The 16,578-nt window shown below is 34.6% G+C and overlaps 1 protein-coding gene across 5 annotated transcripts in view; it reads left to right on the forward strand.

Moving 5' to 3' along the window:
* ARAP2 (ArfGAP with RhoGAP domain, ankyrin repeat and PH domain 2) overlaps positions 1–16,578 on the forward strand; it is a 194,361-nt gene that overhangs the window by 13,579 nt on the left and 164,204 nt on the right. For all 5 annotated transcript variants that reach the window (XM_053901630.1, XM_019414538.2, XM_019414546.2 and 2 more), the window contains exons 3-6: positions 8,863–8,921; positions 10,017–10,093; positions 10,817–10,908; positions 12,585–12,938. In XM_053901630.1, coding sequence (XP_053757605.1) covers positions 8,863–8,921; positions 10,017–10,093; positions 10,817–10,908; positions 12,585–12,938 — 582 coding nt within the window. The remainder of the gene's footprint in view (positions 1–8,862; positions 8,922–10,016; positions 10,094–10,816; positions 10,909–12,584; positions 12,939–16,578) is intronic.

Here is a 16,578-nt window from a genome sequence, read left to right on the forward strand (position 1 = left end):
TAAGAATTTTTATGACGAGCCCTAAGTATTCAATTTGAGTGGATTTAGTTGCTTGTAACGCGTATTTTTAGGATTGGTAAATTTGATGTCTATTAATTTGCCTATTCAATGACCCTTTTTTTTCTTCTAAAATGAGAACGTGTCATTTCTTTTGTACACTGTTTCCCAGAGTCTATTTCTAACTTATAACTGCCTGGGACTCTTTAGTTTTCTTCCATTTAAGTGGGGGAAAGTCCCTTCCTCTAATTTTACCTGGCAGTTCCTTCCCATGCCTTCCTTCACACCTGGTTTTAAATTCTTCCATGAGGGCAGTTCTTATATTTGAATTGTTGACTCTGTCTCCTGACTGGATTATTTGTCCTTCAGCGGCGGCCATGTTTCTTTTTTTTGTTTTTTTGGTTTTTTTTTGTTTTTTTTTTTTGTTTTTTTTAACATTTATTCATTTTTTTGAGAGAGAGAGAGAGAGAGACAGAGTGTGAGTGGGGGAGGGGCAGAGAGAGAGAGGGAGCCACAGAATCCAAAGCAGGCTCCAGGTTTTGAGCTGTCAGCACAGAGCCCACCTTGGGGCTGGAACCCATGAACCGCGAGATCATGACCTGAGCCGAAGTCAGATGCTTAACTGACTGAGCCACTCAGTCGCCCCAGGGGCCCTGTTTCTAACATTTGTATCTCTACTGCTTGACACAATGCATTGGCATGAATTAGTAATTCAAGATACATGTAGGGAGCACCAGCTTGGTTCTGGTCACTGTGCTCGGTGGGGAGGTAGAGAGGAACGAAGGTGCTTGAAGTGTAGCGTAGGAGACAGATGGTAACAGTACAGTGTGAAATCCGGTTCACTGGAACCGGAATTCTAAAGAGGGGCCCACCAGCATTGCATGTTGGGTTGTTAGTCCTTTGAGGTAACTGCGGAGGCTAAGCGCTGACTTAACAGCAGAGAGAACTTTCGTCCCTTTCTCAGGGTTACACCTAAAATAGTTGTGGTTTTCTCCAGGGCTGTGGTGGGATGTTTTTCTTTTTTTTTTCTTTCTTTTTTTTAATTTTTTTTTTTTTTTTCATTAAAAGCTAACACTTGTCTCTTTGCTGGGAGTCATGAGGTTGTTCGACTGTTAACTGCTGTGGTACTAGATGTAATTATGGATTTCCTGCACAGGCTCTAGGCTGGCATTTCTGCAATACCTTCCTTCCCTGCTTGTTTCCACTCTACCCCTACTGCTGGTACTGTTGCCTGTGGGCATCTTTGGTAATTACAGTGCAAAATCCTGGTTGTATTTGCAGGAGAAAATGCAGAAGTTTAGTATTTGCCAAAGAAAATGTGGCAATTTACAGGACTGTTGATTTAAGAATCTCTCGTTAGAGCGTAAACTCTTTGAGGGAAGAGATCCTGTGTACTTTGTCTTTGTCTCTTGGCATCCCTCGCGCCAACAGCAAAGTCTAGTCTTTCCTTGGGAATCAGTAGTAATAGTGTCCTTTATTAAACATCCTAGGAGCCAGTTTGTTTTATAATTTCCTGTGGGTTATCTAAATCTCTCAGTGGCACTGGAGGTATTATTCCTACATTTTCTTAGGTAATTGAGCCCTAGGCTGATTTTGACAGGATCACATGAGTGGTAAACTGGAGTTTCATTCCAGTACATCAGACTCTAGAACCCACACACTTCCTTAACCACTCATTTAGGAAATATTCTTAAAAATATTCACTGCATATATGAGAAAGTATTAGGAATGTAGAAGGTTACCAATTTTTGTATGACACTGTAGTTTTAAAATATTTTGCTAATTTTAAACAAAGTAACTGAGGGCGGTTTGCCATGAGTATACACATTAAAATTGTGTCTTTGCCAGAACAGAATCCTTCGGGGAGTTGTAAGGATATAACTTCACACAAGAAACATTTGGCTTAAGTTTTAAAAGGTGCTATTTTTCATAAGTTCTTGAGAAACTTGATGTTTCTTCATTTGTAAGCGTAAGCTTTATATCATATGAAAGACTTGTAATTCACATTGTTTGTGAGTATGAGCCTTTGAAAATGAGAATTGAAATAATGTTAAAATTAGTAAATAAGTTAGTCCTAGTTGCATCATAGCCCTGCCAGGTTACCCCTCATAACCTTTCTTCTTTGATTATGGTGGTAAATGGTAACCCTGCATCTGTGGTACTCAAATCATACAATGAGAAACTAAATTATTTTCAGACTTCACTTGTATTTTTCCTTGCGGTCCTGGCCTGAATTGCAAATAGGAATTTTGCAAGATTTTAAAATGTCATAATATGAGTTTTAAAATAAAACTGTGGATTATATAACCTGAGATTCTCTGTAATCATATTACATCTAAATGATATTTTAGTACATTTCTGGATATACCAAATAAAAATATTTCTTTGTGGCCAAGGCTTTTAACATAATTTCTTTACTAAACATTTCATGTATCTGTTAAAAGGTATATATGATGTTGGATGCGTTCCTTGTGTGAAGCCTTCTGTTTTTGTCTCCCTGGACATCATTTCCTCCCCAGCTGCCTCTTCCCTCCTTATTTATCTGACAAAATGGACACTCTGGTCAAATGGATTATCTTTGTCCTTGCCTTCAGTTTTTCCTGAATTCCTGCCTGCTCCTTTTCTTGGAAAGGCTGGGCTAGGTGGGGCTATTGAGCAATGAACCTCAGGATCTCTTTTTAACCTTTCTTGAGGGCCAGGGCAGAACTAGGCTTAAAGAGCTGGCTCTTCCCTTATCACTTTCACCTGGAGGTTTCCCATGGAGGCCTCCAAGCAGGAAGTGAGGTCCAGCATCTTACCATTTCCCTGGGAGTCCTGGGCGTGTCCTGTGATCCTTCCGGGAGCCTCCTCTTCTGTGCTCAAGACAGGAAAGAACAAGATCCTTTCAGCTACTAAAGAGGTACCTTTCTTACCCTCCTTCCCAGTTTAAAGATTTTCATACGTCTCGCATGCAACTGTTTTATCCTTGGCACAAGTCACAAAGTCCTTCTCTTTTAGGTATTGTGCCTCTAAATGTTTTTAGGGAAGGGGAAATAAGGAAGCAGAGATGGGGTGCAGGAAGATGAAAGGCGGGGCTGCACAGTGATTGGAGGACATCTGTTATAATTTATTGTTAAGACTGGTGTACCATATTGACTGAAGGGTCTTTAAGAGTTTGAAATCTAAACCTGAAGTCTCCAGGCTTCTTTGAACTTTTTATTAAAAATAACAGTCTTCGATATTTTTCTCTAGATATACGTAGACATGATACAGACATTAGAAATGGATAACCCTATTTTAGGCTTTAATGTTGAAAGATATTTAAGCAGAAAATGTACAGAAAAGTCTTAAGCAGTGGTTGGGTGCATTGAATAAGAAAAATACAGAAACTCATCCCATCTTTTCCATGTTGAAGAAAAACTTCACATTTCATGTTATAGCAGAAAAATGCTTAGCAATCCAAAATTCTTTATATGCCTTTAAAATGTCTTCTTTTTAAATTCTATGAAAAAATAGGCTGATTATTTTAATATTTTCAAAATTTGGACTTCACCTAAATTTTGACGAATCAAAATTTAAGTAGTTAATAGTTTGATTTATTCTTAGAGGATAATGATCTCTGTCTGCTTCAGATTTTTTATAAGTAAAAAGACATTAGATTTATACTTTTTATTTCATAATATAAAAAGCACCACTTTGAAAAATATGTGTTCTTAAATTCCAGTTATTTAACATACAGTGTAATATTAGTTTCAGGTGTAGAGTATAGTGATTCAATAATTCCACATGACACCCGGTGGTCATCACAACAAGTGCACTCCTTAATCTCCATCGCCTATTTTATCCATCCCTCCACCCACCTCCTTTCTGATAACCGTCACTTTGTTCTCTGTAGTTAAGAGTCTGTTTCTTGGTTTAACTGCCTCTTTCTTTTACCCCTCTCTGCTTGTTTGTTTTGTTTTCTTAAATTTGTCATATGACTGAAATAATAGGGTATTTAGTATCATACTGTCTAGTTCGTCCATATCATTGCAAATAACAAGATTTCATTCTTTTTGATGGCTGAATAATATTCCATTATATATATAAGTACCACATCTTCTTTATCCATTCATCAGGCACTGGACACTTGGGCTGTTTCCATAATTTGGCTATTATAGATAATGCTGCAGTAAACATCAGGGTACATTTATCCTTTTGATTTCGTATTTTTGTATCTTTGGATAAATACCTAGTAGTGCAATTGATGGATCAGAGGGTAATTCTATTTTTAACATTCTGAGGAACCTCCCTACTGTTTTCCAGAGTTGCTGTACAAGTTCACATTCCCACCAACCGTGCAAGAGGGTTCCCCTTTCTCTACATCCTCACCAATATCTATTGTCTCTCATGTAGTTGATTTTAGCTATTCTGACTTGTGTGAGGTGATATCTCTTTGTAGTTTTGATTTGTAGTTCCCTGATGATCAGTGATGTTGAGCATCTTTTCATGTGTCTCTTGGCCATCTAGATATCTTCTTTGGAAATATGTCTATTCATGACTTCTGCCCGTAAAAAAATACATTTTGAGCTGCAATTTTTGCTAGTTTAAAGAACTATTTGAGGATAATAATGTAGACTTTTGTGTTGTAATCCATCTGTAATTATCATTTATTCTTTTCCTGAGGACATCTTTTTGGGAACGTCTTGGATTGAGACTTAAATATCTCTGCATTATAAATTTCACATTCTTAGTCTGTGCTGTAGTTAATAGACTCATGTTTTCTGAAATCAGATTTGTGTGTTTAGTTAGATATATGTAACCTCAAGGCAGTTTTAAACTGCTGCCTAATGATCGTGATTTTCTTTTGAATTCAATTCTGTAATGATCCGTAGTTAGTCCGTTGTAGTTTGTTATGAATTGCAAGAATTGCATTTTTTAAAAACATTCTGTGAAATGATAGTCCATTTATGGTGTATAATTATTTTTTGCTGTGGCTGCCTTGTCTAAGTAACAGGTAAGTGTGGATCATAAAGGGAGATCTTTAACATTAATTAACCTTGATAGCACTGCTTTATTTGGTTATTTTAGTGGTTTAAAATATATTAAAAAATAATATCTGTATTATGCTAAAGATTCACTTTGGTAACCAGAGGCTTTTTTTTTTTTTTTTTTTTTTTTTGCAACTTGGTGTTTTAATATTATATTTGAGATTTATCCACATTGATGCACATACTTTATGTAATAATTGCTGTGTAGTATTTTACTAAAAAAAAAAACAAAACAAAAACAACACATGGTTATTCCTCTACTAGGTTGATGACATGTTTTCTCTATCACAAAGAAGAGTGTGAATACTTTTAAGGACTTTAAGAAACAAATGTGCACATAAAGTTTACCAGAAGGACCATTTTCTCCTCTAATAAAAATGATAATTGGTTCATTCTTGCTGTTTATATTGTGAAGGGCACACCTTATGCTCCTTAAAAGCATTTTTTCATTAATCCTCGTAATATTCCCGGGAAGCAGGCCTGGGAATTAATCTCCTTCAGTAAATGAGGAAACCAGGCTCAGGACTGTTAGGTAACTTGACCAAGGTCACGAAAGCATAATTAATGAGAAGGTGATAACTACTGCTTTTCTTAATGGTTTTTTAATTTTTATAAATCAACCATGCTTTTATATGTTAAATTTAAAAGGCAACCTACAGTTTTTAGGATAACTGGTGGGAAAACAATAGGGCAGAAAGAGGCAGAAAGGAAAGAATGGGGGCTTTGCCTCTTGCTAGCTGTGGACTTGGGCTGGGAGAGCCTCCTTTATTGGCAGGATTAGGACAACTGGTTTTATGTCATAGAGCTGTTATGAGGATGAAATATGAGATGTAGATATATATAAATTCCTAACACAATGTTTTGGGCATAATAGATATTAGAATATAAAATAGCTTGTGATAACTTATTCATAGGTAAATGAGAATATAAATTACTGATGGCTGGTTTTCAAAATAACTTTTTTTCCTGTGTTGAGCTAATCTTTCATCAACACTAGATCAAATGAAGTTGGTTGATAGATTCAGTAATTTCTTGCAGTTGGATACTGAGTATCATAATTAAAACCACAAACATTTTTCTTTACATTTCATATGACTAATAGTAAAACCAGCAAAATATGCTTTAAAGCACCACTAATATATTTAAAATTCTTGTAATTCGTCTTTAAACATGTTTTCAGTATATTTATCATGTATGTTAATATTTACTAATTTTATTAAATACTTATATATTAAATACATACATAATTTTCTTTTTTGGTTTTGATTTTTTTTTAATTTAAGAAATCTTTGTATACTCCAAGGTTGCAAAGATTTTCTTGCGTATATTTCCAGAAGTTTTAGAACATTAGCATTAACATGTAGGTCTAAACTCCATTTCAAGTTCACTTTTGTATATGGTATGAAATAATGGTTGGTGTTCATTCCTTTTTTCATTAAGATATCCAGTTGTTCCAGCAACACTTGTTGAAAAGACTATCCTTTCCCCATTCAATTGCTTTCACATTTTTTCAGAAATCAGTGGACCGTAGATGTGTGGGAGTTAGGTGGAATTGTTATTTTGTTCCATTAATTTATGTGTTTATCCTTTCACCAATTATACACTGATTTGATTGCTATAGATTTAAGACTAAATATTGAAACTGTACAGTATAAATCTTCCAACTTGTTGTTCTTTTAAATATTTGACCATAGTAGGTTATTTGTATGTGCATGTACATTTTAGAGTCATCTTGTCAATTTCTATATAAAAGCTCATTAGAATTTTGTTTGGTATTATATTGACCCTGTATATCAACATGTGGAGAATTGACATCTTAACAACATTGAGTTTTCCAATCCAATAACATGGTATATGTATCTATTTTGGTCTTTTTAAATTTTTCAATGTTACATGGTTTTCAGTGTGCAGATCATGCCCATGTTTGGTAAATTTACCCCTTACTATTTCATGTTATTGATATTATTATAAAATTTATATTTCAAACTATTTTTCCAGTTGCTCAATGCTAGCATTTAGAAATACTATTGAATTTGTTAATATCTTCCCCTTATCCTGGGACCTTGCTAGGCTTACTAGTTTGAGAATCTTTCTGGCAGATTCCTTAGGATTTTCTACTTAATGGATACCTTCTGCTTGTAAGAGTTCTTATTTTCCAATCTGCATGCCCTTTATTTCTTTTATATATCATATTGTCCTGGATGGGACCTCTGAAATAATGTGATTATAAGTAGTGAGAGCATACCTCCGTGTCTTACTCTCAATCTTAAAATCAGTCAGCCTTCAACATTGTTTAGGATGTAGGTTTTTCATAAATGCCTTTCATTAGGTTGAGGAAGTTTTCTTCTGTTCCTAGTTTACTGAGAATCTTTGTCGTTAATAGATGTTGGATTTTGTCAGTTGGTTTTCCTGGATCTGTTGTCATGAGACTGTGATTTTTCTCTTTTATTTTCTTAATTTGGTGAATTACATTGATTTTTCTCATGTTAAACCAACTTTGCTCTCCTGGAATAAATCTCATCTGGATATATATATATATATATATATATATATATATATATATATTTAATGGGTTGTTGGATTTGATTTGCTAATATATTGCTAATTAGTTTTGCATCTAAATTCATGAGGACAATTTATTTAATAGTTATCTGTAGTTTTGTTTTTGACTGGCTTTGTGTCTGTAATACTGACCTTATAGAATGAATTGGGAAATAGTCTCTCCTTCCCTGTTTTCTGAAAAAGTTCATGTAGAATTGGTATTATTTCATTCTGAAATGTTTGGTGTAATTCATCAGTGAAATGGCTTGGCCTAGAGTGTTTTGCAGGTAGGTGACTACTAAATTCAATTTCTCTAATAGATCTAGCGATATTAAGATTTTTCTATTCTGTATCATATTTGGTAATTTATGTCTCAAAAAATATTTCCATTTCATCTAAGTTGTTGGATTTATTGAAATAAAGTTTTTCTCAATAATCTATAATTATCCCTTTAATGTTTGTAGGAATTGTAGTGGTGTCTTCTCTTTCATGCTGATATCGGTAGTTTGTCTCTCTTATCTTTTATTTTCCTTCCCTGAGGTTTATCAATTTGATTGATCATTTTCAATAACCAGCTTTAGTTAAAATGATTTTAAACTTTATCCATATTTTATTTCATTAGTTTCTATTTTTTTTTTTTTTTTTTTAATCCTTGTTTGTAGTTATTTGGGCAGATACAAATTTCAGAGATCCTAAAGACACTGTCCTGATTCTTACACTTAGATGGAAAAATAGAACTCATTTATATAGTAATGGGTATTCATTACATCTGTTTACACAGTGTTTTCTTCTCTCATTGCTATTGCTATTAGGCTGTATTCTAATTAATTACCTGTAATCTTTCTCTCCCAAGGCAGCAAATATTTTTCAGGAAAGATCTTATATATTTTCATACTACGCTTATAGAGCCGACAAATTTTTGACTCAATTTTGTAATTGTAAAGTTTAATGACAAAAAACCCCTAATAAATAATGAATTCTAATTAGAAAATTAGTGTCTCACAGGGGTATGTCTAGCAGTTTTGAAAATCCAATGTACATACTAGCATTGGGCAAATATATTCATTTACTTTTGTAAAGTATAAATGTGAGAAGCAAATGCTTGTAAAATCTAGTGAAATCTCCTTAAGACTATTTAGAAAAACACATCTGTGGAATTTAGCCATTCTGTTTAATTAGAATCAAAGTTATTTTTGAATATTGGTTTTTCTACCCAGAAGAATGGAATGTATGTCTGTATCCTTTACTCAGTCTCATAGTTTACCAATTTTTGTTTATCTGTTTTAATTTATCTATTTTTCCCCTTTGCTTTAAGCTATTTCCGTGAGAGAAGAAACATTGCTACCTCAACTGGAAAGTCTGTGACACAGGAAAGTGAGTCTCAGCATGTAAAGTCTTTGTAAATTAGCACTCATATGACAGTCTTAAATGTGTGAAAATTGTGATCGAGAAAGTAAGCCCCCTGTGTAATAGGAAATAATGGGAATAACTATCTGCTAGGGTTCATAATACTTCAGATGCATTTAAAGATGAGTGAATAAAAGACAGTCATATGTACTCAGACTCTTGGAAATCTTCATATACTAATGTAAAAAGAATTTTTTTTTTTTTTTTTGCACCAGGCTTCATTTATCAGTAGCCACAGTCGAAGGCATTTAACTAAATTAAGTGGTTTCTGACATTCTGAGCTATAGGACCTGGATTTATGGAAAGTAATTTTGCCATGGTAACGGGAAAGGGCTGACATTACTTTGGTAAATTGATCGTTGACAGAGGCTTTTCTTTCTTTTTGAAAATTCTGTTTATATATGTTCAGGAACATTCTTCTTAACAATAAGGTGGAAAACACTTGGTTACTGACCCTTTAAAAGTTTTTTTTGCCATAACGGAGAATGAAAGTGTTAGGAATTCTTTCTTGTGGATGGGCGTAACACAAGGACAGTGGAAAATCTCTTGAAATAACTTATTTTTACAAGTGTATTAGTGGCTGTGGTGTTAGATTATATTAAGTAGATTCTGGTGTTTTGAGTGATACAGCGTCTAGTTATGTTAGTGAACTTTTAATTATTCATTGGAAATTACAATAGATCTAACACTAACTTTATGCCATTAATACTGTATTCTTATTTAGGAATTAACATTATAAATGGCATCATATGTGGGAAATGTGCTTAGTTATATTAATGTGGATCTTAGAGGGTAGCAAGGCCATATATGACACATCACACTTTCTGAAACAGTGAGTAATATGCCTTGGTTGGGAAGTGAGAGGCATATACAGTGAGTGCTGCACCAAGAAGCCATGGGACGAGTTGCTTTGGAGGTGAATATTATAAGCATAATTTTGGACTCTCAGAGGATAAAGCTTAAGTTGTGATGTTACTATAAAATTATTAAGTGCATACCTTTTTAAAAAATGTTTCACATTATTTATATCTTTTCATTCTCATCCTATAATTTCCCCAAAAGATTCAAAGGAGGAAAATTCATCTTCCATTTTTCCTTATGGAGAGACCTTTCTCTTCCAGAGACTAGAAAATTCCAAGGTTAGTCCCATACATTTTTATTTTTTTTTCCATTTTCAAGTCTTTGCTCTTCTGCCTATATTTCCCTCTTTGTTTCCTTTAAAGTGTTTGGAGAATGAGTTATATTGAAGCAGGACATTGGTAGTCAGTAAAATTCTTTTAAGTAAAATCATGTCGAATGTGTATCTTTGAATATATATCACAAAAATACATTCAATTTCAGGAATACAGGAGGGGGGGTTTCTGAATTTTCCGAAAAATAAGTTACTTTAAAGACAAACCCCCAAAGAAAGCAAAAGCAGGCAAACAGAACCCCCCTAGATTTTGCTTTTTGCCTTATACCCAAATATCTACTTCTAACATATCTTCATATCTTCATTATTTAATTTATCAGTCTTTCTTTCTTCTCAAGTACTTGTGCTCTTTTGGTTATTTTATTTCTTGGTCAGGATAAAACAGAAGTTGGAAGACAAAAAGTGGGAAATTAAAAGTAAATAAATTTTGTTCTTGGTTGGCATCTTCTGTTTTTCCTGGATGAAATGATGCATTATTAATGATTTAAATATCTTGAAAAAGGCATCGAGAGGCTATTTTTAGTATAGTCTCTCTAAGTTTTTACTGAAAATTGATCTAAGCAGTTAGATATTTATGTAACAAAACTAAGCTCACATTGTGGATATTTGGAAAATATTGCTGTCCTAAAAAATGTATGTATATAATATATGTGTATATTTTTTTTAATAGAAGAGATCTATAAAGAATGAATTTTGGACCCATGAAGAAACACTCAAAGGGGAAACAACTACTGAAAAAAACGCTTTTCTTGTGAAATCAAGGTATGAGGTCATGATTGATGATGATTAATTCTTTTGAATATAACGTTATGCAGTGTTGACTTGCTCATATTATGTTTCTAAGAAAATAGTTTACATTAGTAAGTTCAAATCTTTCTCATTCTAGATGTTTCAGTAATGGCACTTACTCTATTAAAAAAATTTTTTTTTAGTTTAGAGCACAAGCGGGGCAGGGGCAGAGAGAAGGAGAGACAGAATCCCAAGCAGGTTCCGTGCCATCACGCAGAGCCCAGCGTGGGGCTCGAACTCACGAACGTGAGATCATGATCTGAGCTGAGATCAAGAGTCGGACGCTTAACCGACTACACCACCCAGGAACCCTGAATAATGGCACTTATTTTAATAATTGAACTTAGAGTCTGTAAATCCGGTGTATAGTGATATTTTGCAGCAGATTATGTTAGTCTTTTCCTAATTGAGATCACTCTTCCCATCCTAAAGTGGAAAATATGTGGTGCCCACAATTGTGTGTTAAAGATGGGAAGTTATGTTAATATGAAGGAGAAAGAGGCAGCGCAAAAAAAAAAAAAAAAAAAAAAATTACTATCTAAGGTGCAGAATTTTTACAAATGTAATACATCCTTTTTTACTGGAAGTTCATCATTGACAAGTGGCTTGACAGTTTACCCAGTTATTTGGATCACTCATGAAATTAAGCAGTTTGTGAGGCACCAACTTGAATTTTAGTTTTCTCAACTTTATTAGGACTTAGTGTCCTGCATCATTACCTAATGTTCATTTTATATCTTCAATTTTATCCTTTTCTTTCCAAGTCTGATAATGTTGTGGGTTTTCTTAAGTTGAAACTAGATAATTGAGGATCTTCAGTTAGCATTTGATATGTATTATAATGCAAAATGTGGAAGAGGCCAGGTTAAATCATTCTTTAAGGAAGTGAGTTTTTAGGACACTGTGTCCAAAAGGATGTAATTTGACTCCTACACATATCTATTTCATTGATTAGCAAAAACTTCTTTGTAATGAGTTTTATTATACATTAATGGCTGAGTGAACCTATTTTGTCATTCCTTAAATCTGTAGAAATATGCTTAGCTATTATGAATGTGTTCTGGTGAATATGATAGGTTACACAGCTTTTACCTTCTGATTGTATCCTGACTCTTTCTCATTTCCTAGCTAACAGTGTGGTGAAGTTTTCCCTCATTAGTGTTACAAAATAATACTAAAGCTCTTGGAATTGAATCGTGGAGAGCCAGAGAGGAGCAACAAGTTTCGAAGTGAGATCTCCAAATAGATGAGTTAGTGGTTCATGAATGTTACTCAGGGACTACAAGTTGGAATGGCTATTTAATGCTGTTGGTGATGATGTTAAATTACGAGGCAGGGAATGTGGTCAGTCTTCACCCTTAGTACCAGTCTGCACCCACCCCCACCCCCCACCCAAATAAACAGATCAGATTAATGACACATAAGAAAAATTGTACTACTTTCAGCAGTGTTCAGATATATCTTAGGGTAATAAAAGATTTCTGTTTTTCTGGAAGAGTTTTAGAAATTATCAGATGGGTTAATGGAGCTCTTAAGAGATTTCTGACTTTAAACTTCTGTGCAGTTTGTTGTTTATAAATTTCAAAAGTAATCAGTGGCTCAAATACATATGGTATTTTGAAATGTTAACACAGTTTGTTTCCATTTAGCATATATGATAACAGGAAGGAGAATATAAGCGAAGACAAAGCAGAAGATATTTGGATACCTCGAGAGGACAAAGTTAATTTTCCAGTAGACTCTGCTTCAGAATCAGAATATTCAACAGTAGAAGAATGCTTTCAGAGTTTAAGAAGAAAAAATTCAAAGGCATCGAAATCTAGGACTCAAAAAGCATTGAATTTGGACCCTGTTAATAGGCACAGTTATCCGTTAAGCTCAACAAGTGGAAATACTGAGTCCTCAATCGTTTCCTCAAATGCAATATCTCCCTATGCCTGTTTTTATGGGTCCTCTGCAAGGAAGGTTAAATCCGGATGGCTAGACAAACTCTCCCCTCAAGGGTATGTAGTTTTTCATTTTTTTTCCCATAAGTAGCATATTTTCAGCAGTTCAAGTTTATCCATTTCTAAACCTGCTAGGTTGTTACTACTCTCCACCCCTCCCCTACCCCTACGCACACAGATACAGTTTTTAGGGGTTTTCAGTACACTTTTGCAAATGCTGTTCTTTAGACATAAGGAGGAACATGTGCAGTGTATTATGTGGAATGCTGGGTTAAGATTCTGAATAGCAGATTGAAATCGAAAGTTGCAATTTCACATCTAGATCCTTAATGTTAGTTTCTAACTTTACACTAAAATGCACTGTGTCCCAATTTATAGCAAAGAAAAACAATACAGATTGAGTTGGTATTACTAGGCCCACGCTGTTTGGCTTTTGCTCATATTATAACAGTGTTCTGTTTGGGAATACAAGTCTTAATTGTAGTTAGAGAAAGTATGTCATTGTTAGATTTCAGGCTTCACTGGTATAGATACATTGTTTTGATTTTTGTATGTTGCACAGAAGGTCAGAGTCCCTTGAATATTATACTTTTAAAACAGATTTATCATTTTAGATGTTTACAAAGAGACTTCTGTCCCTTAAGGGTTATACAGTACTCAGAAATATTTTGGGAGGGATTGCGTTTAATTAGAATTGTTTTCTGGCATCCTGATTTTTTAATGTCCTTTTGAAATATTTACTTGAAATGTTCCTCATGAATTATTAAATTATTTTGGGATTAAATCTCTCATGTTTAAGTAGTGAATATGGTGAGTCCTTGCAATATGCTGGTTTTCTTTACTATTCCCCCCAAAATGAGCCATCATTTCTAGAAAGCCTTGGACCTAAAATAAATTTTATTAGCAAAAAGGTACTAGAAGAAACATTAGTTGATTAGCGGGAGCAGGTTTTAATTTCTTAAGAAAGTGAAAAAAAAAACAACTACACTTTTATGGTTAGTAATTATATATTTAATGCTTTCTATCATTGCATCCTTTTAGCAAATTAGATGTTGAATAACCTAATTTAGCAAATTAGAGTACTTCTTAGTATCAGTTATCCTGTCTCCTTTCTGGTTGTTTAAGGTAACAAAGTAGTCAACTGTGCCTACTTTTCATCAGTCATCAGTACTATTGATAGTCTAATAGCGAAGGTAGGAGTAAGCATTCAAAAGTACCCATTGGTGGAATGAAACAGTGAGTTTGAATATTCTCGAATCTTTCATTTCTGTAAAATTAAGGTGTTTAGGGAGATTCTAGTGCTCTCTCCAAACAAATACCACCAGAAGAGTTAGCAGACTCTGGGTACAGAGCCCCCAGCAGCTGTGGTTTCCTTTTCCTGCCTACTCTCTGGTGGTACCTTGTTCTCTGCAGGGTTGTTATGTTTATGCTCCGGGCACACTGAGAAAGCTTCCCCATTATTGTCCACCCCTGGGACAGTTAGAACATTTTTCCTCTCACTCTATCAGAACTCTGGCTTTCCATCCTTTCTATTCTGAATCTGCCTAAGGTCAGATGCTGTAAGTTGTCTAGATTTATGTTTTTCCATTTTAGGGGAAATAATTGAGTTTTCTGGCTTAACAGTTTTTCTCCTGGATACCAGGATGAATAGAGATGGGAAATTAAACAAAGAACTTGCTATATCACCAAGAGATTAAACTCTTTTATATGATTTTATTGTTATGACTTGAAAAGAAGTATATGTTACTGGCTTAGAAGCATGTATTATTTATTAGATCAGAAGTAGAATCTCTTAATTTCTCCTTTTCATAATTGGATTCTGTATTCTGTTGTGAGAGTGTTTAAAATGCTCATTAATTAGACAAAGTGATGCCTACCCACTCCTTATGCAGAGGTTATGAGCTTTATTTAACTCGTGGCCACATGTCTCTTTGGAGCACTTAGCACTGCTGGAGATGGCATTCTGAATTCCAGAGAGGAGGGATCAGCCAACTTTTTCTGTAAACGGTTAAATAATAAATACTTTAATCTTTATAGCCTCTGTGGGGTCTCCGAGAAGAATCAGCAACTCAACAGTTGTAGCCTGACAGCAGGCACAGAGAATATGCAGGCCAGTGATTGAGGCTGTGTTTCAATAAAGACTTTATTTATAAACACAAATTTGGCCTGTGGGCCATAGAAGCATAAAGCAGATTAGATGTTTGGCTAAAATCTTATACCAGCTGCTTCTGTCTCTCCTAGGCCCCAAGTAGAAAATTATAACCTGATGCTTTCTGTTATTTTAATCAATATAGAAGTCATAAGAAGCAAGAACTCACTTTGGCGACCTTGACACTTACTGTTCTTTATGACTGGAATGTCCTTTTCCACAGAGCATCGTGACTTGTGTACCCTTCCTCAAGTTCTTGCTGTAATGTCTCCTTTGCATTGAGGCCCTCTTCCCCAACACCCCATCACTCCCTTCGTTACTTTATTAAAAACAAATAGCCACACTCAGTTGTCCTTCTCCAAACAGTGTTTGAAACTGTTCTCAGTCATGAGGGACGTTAAACAAAATTATCAGATTTATAATCTGGATTTATTTCACATGATCGAGTATCTGTTTTTGCAATGGAAATGCCAGTTCTGCATCAGTGCACAGTATGTGAAAGCTGCCTAGTATTTAGGAAGAAAGTAAGTGTGTACCATCATGCAACTAAAGAAATAGTAAAACATTCACAGTTGAGCTTAAAATATGAACATTCACTAACTCTTTGAATGATCTAATTATACTATAGACTGATAGTATCAATTTCAAAAATTATATGGAAAAAAACTTAATAAAATGTAGAATGTGGGTGTATTATTTGTGTTTCAAACAAGTCAAGCAGATGAAAAAATTAAATGGTACTTGTTTTTAAAAAACTCACTGGGTTTTGAGGATAAAAAAAGTCTTTCTCACTCCCCTTTCTTAACTGTAACTAATAAGCTCAAGCTCTTTTTTTTTTTAAGTTTTTTAAATCAAAAAATATTTTTTTAATGTTTATTTTTCAGAGAGTGAGGCAGAGCGTGAGTGGGGGAGGGGCAGAGAGAGAGGGAGACATAGAATCCGAAGCAGGCTCCAGGCTCTGAGCTGTCTGCACAGAGCTGGATGTGGGTCTCGAACTCCCGAGCTATGAGATCATGACCTGTGAGATCATGACCTGAACCAAAGTCATGCTTAACTGACTGAGCCACCCAGGCACCCATGATAAGCTCAAGCTCTTCCCTCAGTCTGAGTTGATGTAAATATGGAAGACTGGATACGGTTTATTGCAGCATTTCCCAAGTATGTGACTCAGAGGAAGAATCCTGCCAGTTGCTTTAAGGAAAAGACAACATGGTGAATGTGCTGTACCCTTGCTAGGAGGTACACATAGTGAAAGATCTAAGCATTATCTGCAACAACGAAACCTTTTTGACATTTTTAACTTGCTGTTTTCTAAAGATATTTGTATGTTCAGTATAATGCACCAACATTTTTATAAAAACTGCAGTGGATCTTGAATTTATATTTTACTAGGAAATATGTTTTATGACTTTCTTTCTTACTCAGCTAAATTCCTCTTTAAAAGAATTGTTAACTTTTTAACCTTTGAGAGGCATGGTGTGGGAATCTGAGCCTAGGACAGCAGAAGCAGAACATGTGAGGCTAACTCAGCAAATCGAACATATAATA

The sequence above is a fragment of the Panthera pardus genome, unplaced genomic scaffold (genome assembly GCF_024362965.1).
Source record: "Panthera pardus isolate Hobbes unplaced genomic scaffold, ASM2436296v1 HiC_scaffold_13, whole genome shotgun sequence".
NCBI lineage: Eukaryota > Metazoa > Chordata > Mammalia > Carnivora > Felidae > Panthera > Panthera pardus.